This window comes from Centropristis striata, chromosome 23 (genome assembly GCF_030273125.1).
Source record: "Centropristis striata isolate RG_2023a ecotype Rhode Island chromosome 23, C.striata_1.0, whole genome shotgun sequence".
NCBI classification, from domain to species: Eukaryota; Metazoa; Chordata; class Actinopteri; order Perciformes; family Serranidae; genus Centropristis; species Centropristis striata.
This window is the reverse complement of record NC_081539.1, coordinates 17,870,424-17,884,455: the sequence shown is the minus strand read 5'-3', so window position 1 is coordinate 17,884,455 and position 14,032 is coordinate 17,870,424. Positions and strand designations below refer to the sequence as shown.

The 14,032-nt window shown below is 39.6% G+C and overlaps 1 protein-coding gene across 2 annotated transcripts in view; it reads left to right on the top strand.

The window, feature by feature from the left end:
* Window positions 1-12,641, top strand: part of LOC131961774 (solute carrier organic anion transporter family member 5A1) — a 45,357-nt gene extending 32,716 nt beyond the window's left edge. For both annotated transcript variants that reach the window (XM_059326661.1, XM_059326660.1), the window contains exons 6-10: window positions 1,213-1,411; window positions 4,929-5,088; window positions 5,525-5,766; window positions 5,890-5,954; window positions 9,347-12,641. In XM_059326661.1, coding sequence (XP_059182644.1) covers window positions 1,213-1,411; window positions 4,929-5,088; window positions 5,525-5,766; window positions 5,890-5,954; window positions 9,347-9,804 — 1,124 coding nt within the window. In that variant the 3' untranslated portion in view covers window positions 9,805-12,641. The remainder of the gene's footprint in view (window positions 1-1,212; window positions 1,412-4,928; window positions 5,089-5,524; window positions 5,767-5,889; window positions 5,955-9,346) is intronic.
* Window positions 12,642-14,032: the final 1,391 nt, after the last annotated feature.

The window sequence follows — 14,032 nt, the reverse complement described above, 5'->3', positions numbered from 1 at the left end:
TAGCACTGTAACATATCACATACGCCTCCCTCAGCTGCAGTTTCCCCCATGCTGCCCTCTGACTATTTCTCTATTAATGTCACCCACTGTTCCTTTTCCAATATACACTTTCCATTCTTATTATTTTTCTCTTTTTCTTTGAGTCCAAGAACTTTTTCTTTTCAGTCTCTGCTGTACTAGCTTCAGTTTACAATTGTAAGCGGCTCAAGGGTTTGTCACGAGAGTCGCGGCTTCTTTGATGTCGGATCTCTTTAATAGATTATGACCAACATGCACACATTTATCAAATGACTGTTAATCCAGATGAAATGGGTATGTATGTCATTCATGTAGCATTAAAAAATACAGTATAGTATGTGTGTGCCTTATATATCTGTGATATGATGCTTAATCCTGCAGAAAGCACAAGGTTTTAGCACATAAACATGCACTTAAAGGATAATGTTATGCCACAGCTGTCTGTTGCCTAGCTCTCACTGAGCGTGCTCAAAGAGACACGTTTTTTATCTCTGTTACACACATACAGAGAGGAAGAAGCCAGATGACATTTGTGTGTACTTGGATCACTTCTCAGCTGATCCTCTGTCTTTGACGACCCTCCACCCCCGCCGGATGACCCCGTCTTGCTCGTTACACGACCACGAGTGCCTGTGGCTGGGCTAGAGGGCTGCCATGTGCAGCCTCCCCGGGCCTTAACTCCTGCACGATGTGACACTTTCCACCCGGTCCATCCTGCCAGCAGCCAGCTTTGCCTTTCTTCAAGCTGTCAATTAGACCAGCTCTAGTGGACTGAGAACACGTGCTCTGTGCTGCCATAGTCTGAGATGACTCACTGGTAGCCCACAGTGTAGCCTGGTCACATTGAAAAGCCCATTCTGATCCCTTTTTTTCAGTTTTCTTTGAAGTTATTTATTCTTGGGATAACAGGCGGAAGACACATTGAGATTGATGTTTCTTTTTCAAGCAACCGTGTCGAACAAGACACCACACAAGCTTTCCCATAAAACCATCACATGTTCACTTTATTCGTGTTAGTGTGCCTGATGGAAATACTTAAGATCAGATGTTTAGTGCACTCAGCCAGTCATGATCTGCAGTAATTAATTCAGTGTTAAAAAATGTGCTTGTCACAAATTAGCTGCTCTATTTCTGTGTCGTTTGCAACACTTCTGAAGTTTTTCCCCCTCTCCTTTCCCCTGATCTCTCTCACAGGTGTGATCATCGTACCCAGTGCCGGGGTGGGCATCGTACTGGGGGGCTACATCATCAAGAAGCTGAAGCTCGGAGCCAGAGAGTCAGCCAAGCTGGCCATGATCTGCAGCGGCGTGTCTCTGCTCTGCTTCTCCACACTCTTCATAGTGGGCTGTGAGAGCATTAATTTAGGAGGCATCAACATACCTTACACCACCGGGTAAGGACACAATGTACTGCTTTGTAAGCTATTTTCCCCTGGCTGTACACAGTTTAAATCTTGGGAACCACGTTTACATTTTCTTAACTGCTTATTTTAAACCAATTGTCTGCATGTGACATCATATCTGAAATCCACACATACTTGAAGAAGGTGTGGGCCTAGCGTGCTGTCACTGCTCCTATCATCCTCATGTGTTGTGTTGGAGTGCGAATGATTAATTAGTAACACTGGCATTGCTCTCGTGGCTCTGTTGAATCACTCTGCCACCTCTATTTCTGAAGCCGCTGCTCGACACCACATCAGCAGACAGACTGCACAGTTAACAAAACAGTCATCCGATGTGTCAGCCCCCGCGGACAGAAATACAGAGTCTGTTGGCACACACGGGCATAAACACACTGGTATAGAGGCGTAGGGGCAGCATGCACGAAGTGACCTTGGATGATGGAAAAGACAATAATATTACTAATATCTACTTTTTTTTAAAAATATCCCATCTTTTCATACTGTTCACTACAAACTGTCGTACATGTTCTGTTATAAGATGGTTTTTGGTCCAATCCTAACCATTCCACTACCCCTAAACCTACCCGGGCAGATGGGTTTTAAGAGGTTAATGTTCAAACTTTATATTTTTGCATTTTAAACATTTTTTTACACTGCATCCCAAATTCTTTGGAACTGGGCCTGTATTAGACAAGGTTCCTGTGGGTGCTGTAAACCCTTGAACACTTACATTTTAATGTGTTGTTTCCAATTTAATGAAAGTGCCTGAAATGTAGGTTATGTCGGATGCAAAGTGCAAAAGGCGACATCTTTTTGAGCATGCAACTTTGTTGTTTAAAGTCAGTCTTTTGTAGATGGCTATCACGAACATCATTTTGGTTAATAACACAATAATATCTAATTTAATGTGACAAACAAGTAAAACCAATAAACTGTAAATACTGGAAAAGCTTGAAATGCACCTTTAAAAAGGCTTGAAAATGCCTGACTACTTGAATATGATGTTCAAAAAGATGCACAAACCCTACTTAGGGACCAACCAACTGCATCCTCTCAAAGTTCACTAAACACTGAACACACAAAGGTGAAACTGCTAAGCCTCTGTGAAATTTGCCTTTCACATAACTAAGTTAATCATGGTGATTATTTGCCAAATAGTGGGCTCTTCAAAGCCCCGTAGCTGACCCATTAATAACTGCAGCCTTTGTTTAAGCCAGTGTTTATAGAAGGGTCAACAAGACGTGTGAGCCGGTAGGGCACCTCATTATGAACAGCACTGGTCACTAGTCACCGGTAGCACCCACATGAGGAATGTTTAGCCCAAGCCCACCCTTTGTGTCACTTGTCTGCACTTACACACAAGTCTAGACGTGGCTCTCCCCCCGCTGACCGGCTGGCGACCAATTGACATGACAGACTCTAAAGGTTCTCAACTTTTTCAGAGGCAAGAGGTCAATTTATGCAGGATTTTTGGATATCTGAAATGGTATTACAAGTTCATTTTGAAAATGAATCCGTCCAATGATCAGAATCCGCATAACTCACCTTCTCTATTAAAAAAATCTTGATAAACTCAGATTCAAGTCAACTTTATTATCACACACATGGAAATTTTTTTGGTCCACTGATTCAGACATAAAGACAACATAAAGTCCACATTAAACACAAATGAAGACCACAGCATATTCACAAAAAAACATTAGTTCACATTGAGACAGAATAAACAGCCAACAGTAAAATCAAATTTGTTTTGAATATATCTTTATTGTGAAGCATTATTCACAGAAGTATCTGAACAGGGTGATCAGGGTCATCGTTTGTAAAAGTAAAAGTATATATATATCATAATGTCACTATCAAAACACCAGTAACAGTACAATCAAAATTTGAAGAATAAAAAAGTGCAAGTGACCATTTAATTAACCTGCATTCCATGCAGTTGATGGCTTGTGAGATAAATTGTTTTATATCTCTTATTTTGATTTTTTGTTTTTGTAGGAGTCTCCCTCTCTGGGTAAGGTTGCTACTGTGCTGTTTTTTTGGAGGACGAGTCTGGTGACTGTTTCTTGCTCATGCCTATGATTTATCCTGCAAAAAACCTCCACATTCTTGACATCATTCTCCCTGTTCAGTGTCTACATTGCTCAATTGCACCGAGCCACTCGCTCTCTTGGCTCTCTGTTTGGGTTTTATACAGTGCAGCCGGCCAACAGCGACACAACATCTGGAGGGTTCAGGGAAGGCCGGGGTTTAGTCTGGGGAAAAAGGACATGTGCAATCAGTGCAGTGAGCCTCTGACTACAGCAGGGCTGATGCCTTTTTTTATGTGCGTGCAAACACACACACACTCTCTCTCCTTCACACACAGTGTCTGGAATGTGACACTGTTATGTCAGGACAGGCCCAAATCTGCTTCCCCTGCAACAAAATGAGGGTGAGTTTCTCTTTATGGTGAAAGATGATGGTCCACTGATTTAAAGAAGGCACATAAAAATAATTACATTTTTAGGCATTTTTAACACATTATCAAAATACAAACCTTCAGATAGAAATGCACTGTCAGTTTTGGTTTTGTGTGTGCTACAGCGTCACTGTGAGACTGATGTGTTGTTAGGGCCCGTCCCTGGCTGTTCCGCAGGGTTTAGAGCAAAGCTTCGTAGAGAAAACCCCGGACTCGCTTCACTGCTCGCCGTTTAGACGGAGCCAAAGTCCTGTTTGGCTTAAAGCGCCTGTTCCCACACTGCCTCTGGAGTCACTGGAGGTGTCACTTCCTCACCCACTCTCCTCTGTCCTTCTATCATCACATATCACACAGGCTGGTGGAGGGCTAGATTAAAGAAAATTAAAAGGATTATGTGCTGCAGACGAATAATAATAGGACACATAGACTACAGTAGCCAAGAAGATTGGAAGCCTCTTTCAGCTTCCACGCTACATTTTGCCTCTTATGAAGCAATGCAAAGCTGCAATGAACGGAAATTACTCATATTTTGCCAATAATACATAGCATTTATGATTTTTTTAGTGGCTGTTTGGCTCTTTTTTCCTGCTGAAACAAAGGTTCATGGAGTGATGCCGTGGGGACATGAAGTATTATCCTCTCTGCAGCAGGAAGCATTGAGTTTTATGGGAAATGTGGTCTTAAATGCGACATACAGCGCCATAACTTTTTCTGCAGCTAAATGGCATGCGACTCTCCCAGCAGGGCCACACTTGTATAAGAGGTTGCACTGAGACTAACCTAGATGCATTAATGTGTTGAAAATGAATAAATGCCCCTACAGATAGTTGAATGGCCAAGTCCCCTGGCTCTGGAGATGCATTTCCACAGTAATGCTGTGTCAGCAAGGGCCAAAGTGCGAAATAAAAAAAGGAAAGCAATCTTGTCAATGCATTTTAATGTCCAATAGGTTGCGATAGGCAAAGAAAAACAAGAGTTACAAAGAAGCATGTAGGCCCTGCACTAATATCATCTAATAACCAATGTCTTTTGTGTCCCTCTGTGCAGTCCGACCCTGACGATGACCCACAGGAACCTGACGGGCAGTTGCAACGTGAACTGTGGCTGCAGGATCCATGAGTATGCTCCAGTCTGCGGCTCTGACGGCATTACATATTTCAACCCTTGTCTGGCTGGATGCAGCACAGTGGGCAATGATAGCACTGGGGTGAGAACACACACACACACACACACACACACAATGTCCCCGCTACACCCTTACCTTATTGTTTTCCTGTCTCAGAAATAATTGCTATGTAGTCATTTATACATGAAGTAGAATAAAAAAGGAGTGATTAAAGTGATTTCAGAGAAAGGACACACTAATCATGAATGGATACACAAAGACCTGTCCTCTGCGTATTCTCCTCCCAGAGCTCTGGAAGTACAGAAAGTCCCAAACTCCACAACGTCAGATAGGAAGTTAAAACAGCGTGAGGAAAGGAGATGTGTAACTTGCGCTGGTGCCACCCAGTCTGTCTGTGTGTCTAAATTTACATCTGATTTTTCACATGCAAAATCTTTTACTGTGATTAACTTTAGATTCTAGTCAGCTCCAAAAGAGAAACCTCATGAGTAAATCCCACTCTCCGCTCTGACAACAGATTAGGAACTACACAGACTGCGGCTGTGTGCAGAGCAGACAGGTCATCACTCCGTCCTCCGGTGGCCAGGTCAACCAGCTCCAGCTGGTCATCGTTAAAACCTACCTGAACGAGAACGGCTACGCTGTGTCGGGGAAGTGCGACCGCACCTGCAACACCTTAATCCCTTTCCTCATATTCCTCTTCATCGTCACTCTCATCACCGCCTGTGCCCAGCCCTCCGCCATCATCGTCACACTCAGGTAAGGGACAGCTTCTGCAAATTATTGTCTTTTTGTGTCCACTCCGTCAATCTGCTGTGTTATTTTATGTTCACTTACAAGCTTTTATGTGGAAATCTGTATCGTTTGCTTGCTCTTTCTCAGGTCTGTTGATGAACAGGAGAGGCCTTTTGCTCTTGGGATGCAGTTTGTCTTGCTCCGAACTCTCGGTAAGTTAATATTTGCACTATGATGAAAGATAAACCTATTAGAACCACACACTGAGTGTTTTGTGACCCTGTCAATCGGGTTGAAACAATATAAGGCCTTTTCTCTTGATCTACTTTGTTAATAAAGAGTAGATGTTAAAGTTCAAAAGATTTTCATCAAGCACAAAGGGTGTCCTTTAGTTAGGGTGATATATTTGCAATTAATTTGTCAATAATTGGAAAGGAAACACCCACCTGAGCAGTTAAAAATGTTCAACCAATCACGTCTAATTATCTCTGAGTGAGCAGGAATGCAGCGCTGTAGGACCTCTGTGAACCTTCCTCCTGATGGGTGTGTAACTGCCCTCAGGGTTAGTAAGCTCTGCCCTTACATGCCTCAGATCTGCTTCGTGTGGCTGTGTGAACATAAAGCTGTCCTATTACTTCTCTTAAACCATAATTTTAAAATACTGAAATATGGTGTTTATTTTGTATATTTTTTATCAATTTTTTCCCAATATGGTGTTTATTTTATATTTTTGACAAACAACACTAGTACCATGATCAACATACTATTCTGACACGTTTTTTTTGGGACATAATATATTATGGTGTTTATTAGTCATTTTTTGACAAACTAAGCTATGACCATAATAAGCATAGTATTCTTAAGCGTTTTTAGGCATTTTTAGACAAATTATACTTTGACCATTTAAAAAAAATTCTTTCGACATACTATAGGATTGTTTTTTGGATACACTATAATGTTGTGTTTTTCTTATTATTTTGGACAACCTATACTATTACAATGATCAGCGTACTCAATGTAAGCGTTTTCAGGCATTTTAGCACAAACACACTTTTTCAAAGTTTTGTGACCTTTTTCGGCACAGTATGAAGTTTTTGAAAATGTTTTGCACATCATATAATATCGTGTTTTTCTGTCAGTTTTGGAAACATTGTGCTATAAAATGTATCAAAAGACTACAATCGGGCCATTTTTATTATTGAATGTCCAAAAATGACCCCCTCAGAAAAAAGTCATACTATAACTTTTTTTGTCAAAAATTGTCAAATTTTAGAATGCCTAAAAATGGTAGAAATAGTCCAATTATACACTGTTGATATATGTAGTAGTACAATTTGTCCAAAAATAGCGATAAAAGACCATATTATGGGAAGTCCAAAATTGACCCTCTAAAAAATCTTTTGTCAAGTCTGTTGATACATATTAGAGCAAAATATGGCCAGAAATGACAAAACGCCATATTATGGGATGTCGAAAAACTGAACAAAAGTCATACTATAGCATGTCGATTCTTGTCAAAAATGATCAGATTTTAAAATGCCAAAAAATTAAAGAAATGGGTCAATTATAGTCTGTTGATACGTGTGGTAGTATAGTTTGTCCAAAAATAGCAAAAAAAACCCAACCACCATATATCTGTTCAGACTGTTGGATGTCAGAACAGAAAAAGTAAAAAAAAAAAAAAAAAAATGGCATTCTATCATATCGATTATTTTCGTCAAAGACACCCTTTAAGGCTAGACAGAAACGTTTATGGTTGCAAGCCATCAAACAGAAGGACTGACTGTTGTGACATCCAATGGCACAGCCAAACTCTTCTGTTTCCCTCTATTTCCATATTGTTTTCATAGATTGGTCTTTAATAGTAGTTGTTTCCCTCTGAGTTTCTGATGACTTCAAGAAACATTTACATACATAGTAGCAGTAAATCTTAATGTTCAACCACTCAAATTTTAGCCATTTAATGTTGTTTTGGGTCCTTTACCATCCTCACCGTGAATATGGGTCAGGAAATCTCACACTTTTTTTTTTAATGATGTACCATACTATGACATTTAGCTGGTTAGAACTAAATGTGGCAGTGAAGTTTGTAAATTATTTTAAATGGTCTTAAAAAAAGGCCTGAAAAATGTTATTAAATTTGACTTCATGATTTTTGCGTACAGCTTGTTACAGTTAACAGTCTGATGCAATCCTGTACCACGTTCCATTAAAAAATGTACTGACTACTAGAAAGGTGCTGACTCACCTGTAAATAATAATTCAATATTTGAGGCCATCATGTGATTCATTATTTTTAAAATAAGTGTTTCTAATATTTCATCCACTTCCATTGACTTACATTCAAGGATCAGACCTGCTTTTGATCTGCATGAAATGGTGCCACCTAGTGGTAGAACAATGATTTTACAATACAGTCAATCTAATTCTGTATCCCAGTTTCATGACATACCAATGATCATAATCAGACGTGTTTTACTGTGTTGTATTAACAGGAAATAATACAATATGTGTGCTAACATATGTCAGACAAACTGCCTTTGCTTTGCAAAACACAAACTTAGTTTTAACCCATAAGAACCCATGGTGACACCGTGTAACAAACACTTTATATCTTCTAGAATCTCCCATATTCAGCTTTATGCTTCACCTTAACTCATTAAATCCCTAAGAGACACATACTCAACTCCCTGGTGTGGTGGTCATGTGAATGTGACAAGAAGTGACTCCTCCAAAATGTGGCTGTGACTGGAAACAGATATGTGAAAAAGTAGCTAATTTCAAAAAGCTTATTTTTTGTTACGAGGCTAAATTTTAACCCATTAAACAATTGTAATCCGCTAATAGGGTGTCCTGTATTGCATTTAACTTGTTCTGACCATATTTCCTGAACAAATAAGTCACAATTTTGATATATGTTATGGAGATGCAAACAAAAATAAAATAAAATAAAAATAAAAAATGTTTTTTATTTATTATTGATTTATTATTATTTTGTTACTTAAAAACAAATCTGAAAAATAATTTATTGTTAAACAGCACTATATTAATAAATGTTGTGGAGATGCAAAGAAAAAGACACATTTGTGTTTCTGTAAACAGAAAATGTGTCTATTTTTTATTTTAAAATAAATATTATAAACATAAATATTATAAACAAATACTATAAATGCCCAATGAAACGTATGTGTCACATTACAGATCTTTGACATTTAGGGATAGTGTTTTTGAAAAAAACATCATAAATGTGTTCTATGTGGTCCACTTGGTCTGTGGTATATCCCCCATAACTTTCCTTTAAGGATAACTGAGTCTGGGTTTTATGGGTTAAAGTGCAAATTTTAAAAGTTTTTCTGTTTGCATTGTGCAATATATTGTGATGCAAATGTGTACATCAACATCCCACTCAAAAATCAACGGTATGTTTATCAACTATTGGGGTTAACTCAATCTAAAAGTTTTTTAAAGTTTTCTGAAACATATAACATTTAAGATATGAAAGTATATTGTAGTCGAAACTGTTTGACAAAAAACTTTGCAGTTTGGAATTGGGACACAGTTCTGGTCTTTAAGTATTGATCACCACTTCTCTCTCCTCCCTCAGCCTACATCCCCACGCCCATCTACTTTGGTGCTGTGATCGACACCACCTGCATGCTGTGGCAGCAGGACTGCGGCGTGCACGGTTCCTGCTGGGAGTACGACGTCACCTCGTTCCGATTCGTCTACTTCGGCCTGGCCGCCAGCCTCAAGTTTGTCGGCTTCATCTTCATCTTCCTCACCTGGTACTCGATCAAGCACAAAGAGGACCGAGCCGAGCGCTGGCGCCAGCACCTGCCTCCGCTGGGCACCGTCAGCGAGCTGATCTGCCACGCCGGAGGCCACAAAAGCCACGCACGCACCCGCTCCTGCCCGGTTTTCATCCCGCCTCGGCCCGACCCGCCCGCCGCCCTGCTGCTCAACCGCGGACACAGCAGCCTCAGCTGCCCCGGCAACGCTCTCAAAGCAATAACCCCGCCCATCCTGCTGCCACATCACCACAGAGGCTCCGCCCATGTCTGAGAGAGCTCCAAGCCTCCCTCCGGGGTCCATCGTGACACGTGCCTTCCTGTTTCTGTTTCCGCACCACACAGTGTCTGCTTTACACCAATCAGACGCCAGGCGGGGCTCCACAGCTGCTGTAGGACTGACAGGCAGAGACACAGCTGCGCCCACCATATTTAAAGGGCTGCTCATTGTTGTTTATAATAACAGGAGACTGACGGATGTTGTTTTATTCTGAGCATATCATCAGCTGCAGCCACACACAGCATCCACAGCGAAGGTCAGACCTCCACTCGAAGTTCCGGACGATGTAAAGACATCACATGGTGCTACTGTTAAAGGGCAGGGCATTAAAATCTCTGTACAGACAGATGAGTCATCATCAACAGCCTCTAAAGCACAACTGACAAACCTGTACTATGCAAGATCAAATGTACAGCTCCCTCTGTATTCTACATCTATACCTCTTTCTTCTTCTTTCCTGCTCAATTCATACATGTTGTCGGCTCCCACTTTCCCCTTCCAGTCCGGGCTGTGAACATATCAGCAACCTCTTGTATTTGAGCCATTCCACCTGTTCTCCTGTCTGGATCATAACAATTGACAAAAGTGGGATTTTTTTTAATCCTCTCCTCCTTTTTCGTAACAGTGCCTCTCAGGCTGTCTTGGCCAGTCCAGTATACAATGCTAGCTACCAGGGTGTAAATGCTAGCTACCGAAAAAGCCAGTCACTGTCCTCTCAGTCAAGCGACAACATTCTGCTTTGTTGCCCTCAGCTTGTGTGTTCGGGAACAGCCGTCACCGAGGCAGAGGAAGCTCCTCGCATCTGCAAAGCGACCATGTAGCTTAAAGTCGACGAGCACCAACGGTACAGTGTTTCACGACTTCCGTGAGATCTGTATTTCATCACACTACTTTATGATTAATGTGTAATAATTAAGCCACATGGCAAACAGGAGAAAGGAATAAGAAAGGTATCTCATCTCTGACCATGTGCTGAAGCTACTGTATGTCCAAAAAGATGTGATTGTACTTTAAAGGCGATGGAGATTTGAAAGAATGTGGCGACACATTTGATTCACTTTTAAACATCTTCAAAGTAAAAATGATTTGTATCTAATCTACTGCAAACAATCAGCAACTAATGAAAGGAATGCATCATTTTGGCTTTGTATTGTAATGGCTTCTCCATTCTAAAGGTCATCAGATGTACATAGTAGTTATCTCGTAGTCTAGGCTTTAAAGAAAGTAGTGCAGCAAGCATGTGAAACAATGAACCCCCTTTTATCAGCCAGAGTGATCACATGTTGATTATTCAGTTCCTGGGTGTGTGGGGCCCTCTAGTGGACAGAGAGATGATTGTGTGAAGGCCAGTGAATGTTGCTGTTTGTCAGACCTACTGTATCATTAAATTCTTGGGTAAAAGGTTAATTATTAAAGTTAATCACTGCACTGAATTTAGCACTCCAGTTTCCCAAAGACACACCTTCCACAGGCCACGTGACTGGATCAAATTTAAACATTTGGCCTGCTTGTTTGGTGGTGAAGTCTTAACATTTGATGCCATGATTTACAAGGACAGTTAAATTTTCTTTTACTCGTGTTATTTTCTTAAGTGTCTTATGGATTAAACTCTTTGAAAATGATTGGAAGAGGTGGTAATATGGCCTTTTCCATGTTTAAATAAAAAAAGGTTTGTTCTTGTTCTGAAAACCACATTTTATGACTTTTTGGTTAAAGTTATGTATTTTATATTATCAGCACAACTTCATTTTAGTCAATACATTTGCAGAGGAATGGAGGATATAATGCAGTGAATACATTTTAAAAGTTAACATTTTTGGCCAAGATCCGTGGTAATCTGCCAGGTAAAGATTATCAAATTGTAATGGCAGTGACTAATTTTAGTATTATCGTGACTTAGTACCTCAAATTACATATTCATAAGTGATCATCGTGTAAATATTGACAAAGCAAATGAAGCGTATTATAGAGCTCACACATAGGTAGAAGCATATTTATGAACTAACCAATGACATTGTAGTTAAAAAGATAAAAAAGACTTAAAGCTACAAAAAAAAAAAAACTTAAACGGTGGATTTTTGTCACGGTGCCTGAACAGTATTATTTACATGGGAAGGGCTGAATTAATCATGTGGGGAGGGAGTTGGGTTGCAATGTATTTTTGTTTTCTGTGAAGTGAACAATCAAGATCATTTAAATGCAGAAGTAATGCTACCCAGAATGCCCTTCTTCCATCTGTAATGATTCTCTACTCTCTCTAGGGCTCCTTATTTATCATAGTCTCAAAAGGATTATTGATCAGGTGTTTGTGACTGGAAAGCCAAACGTGATCACCGCTGAGTCATTTAATAAATAAATATTTTTTGCATTCAATTAACCTTATAGCTGCTTATGAAAAACTTCTGATAAAATACCAAATCTGCTTGTTACTATATGTCTAAATAGATTAAAATCCTCTTCTTAAAGAAGAGTAGAGAATCATACAATTATGCCACACAGATCATTAGACACAGTAAATGCAGGGATGTCTGCTTACTGAACTGTACTGTACACACACTACTTGTTATTCAGAGTCCTGCTGTTCAAACGCCTGGACTACTACTGACTCAGACGACTTCAGGTTGACTGTAGATTTGCTTTAACACGTTTTCCTTTCATCAGTATTTGAACCGAAAGTGAATTTTCTGAACAGAACAGAAGCTGTATTCTGAAAGTCGAGCTCTTATCGCTTTTGTTCCTCAGGAGCAGAAGTCTAATTGATGTTTGTGAACATTTGGTTTACAAATGCCTTGAATACTTGATATTTGTCATTAAAAAAACACAAAAAATCACCTGGGCTGAGTGAATTATTGCAAAGTGTTGTGTGTGTGCGTGTGTGGGGGGGAGGGCGAAAACACTTACAGACCAGACATCACTTTGAAGGTTGACTGGGTTTATTTCTTAACAGCTTCATGGCTTTTCTGAAACCAGAGTTGTTCTAACACTTGTACACATACACACTGTCAAGAGAGAAAAAGACAGCAGCAGGTTTTTGCAGAACCAGTTTCTAACCAGAAGGTACATCTCACTTAACAGCAGAGATGAATTACAGGCAGAAAGGTTAAACATTGAAATACTAAGCTTAGTATTTTACCGACTACACTGTCAGAGATAAAGCTGGAACAGAGCCTGATGTCATAACCAGTTGTAAGGACTACACAGTTACATTCGTAATGAATTGGCCACGTGCAACACTATATACTCAGGATTATCAAAAGCACTACACCACATGAGGAATTGGTGAAGTTATCAAAAAAGAAGTTACACAATGAACAAGTTCTCACCCACAGTGATTGTGTCAGCATTTGCTTGTGATTATTAAGGATCATTTTATATAAAATAAAATGCTCAGAATAGTGACGGACGTGCAACCAATCGGGAAACAGCGAGCTAAAACTCAGTAACTCATTTATGCCCGTAAGTGAATGTCCTTTGGCTTAGAAAAAAACCCAGTAAAAAAAAAAAAACAGTTAAATGTGCCCAAAGCCAAATTTAGTATGATTAAAAAAAATACTACAAGGAGCACAATAAATGCATATGCACATATATATAATGGAAAAAAAGAAAAGAAAACATTCAACTAACAACTTGTTAGCATGTCTCCTCATTTTTATGAGTGTGTTTTTTGGTGTGACATAAAAAATGCACAGCTCTACTGTTAGATATTACCCAAACTATGCCTGTAACATATTTTAAGACTAGACAAAACAGAACAAATGTGGCATTTCTTCTCATCATACTGAACCTAGTATTTGGGCACAAACTGGCTGTTAAAACTGTCCTGTGATTGTCCAAACTTTCTACTACTATTAATGTCATATGGTAAGATGGGGAATATTATTTTAACTGCTGTTTATTTGTTGATTCTGTAACTTTTTCAGAAGTGACAATCCAGTTCTTAGTTGTAAAAAGTAGTCAGTTATAATCTATTTTTTTTAAAATCTAATTTTACAATTTGAGAAAATTATATATCCACACACAGGGTCCTCAAGTGGAAAAGTTCAGGAAAAGTGCATTTTGGGGTCAGATTGAGCCGTTAGATAGTGAGTGGGTGCTGTTGTGATGTGACTGATTTATGATCCACGGATCCTTTAAAGACTGGAGCGTACCTAAAGCTGACTAATGCTAACTATTCATTCAGATGTTCAAATGGTTTCACCACTCACACTTGTTTTTCATAAAA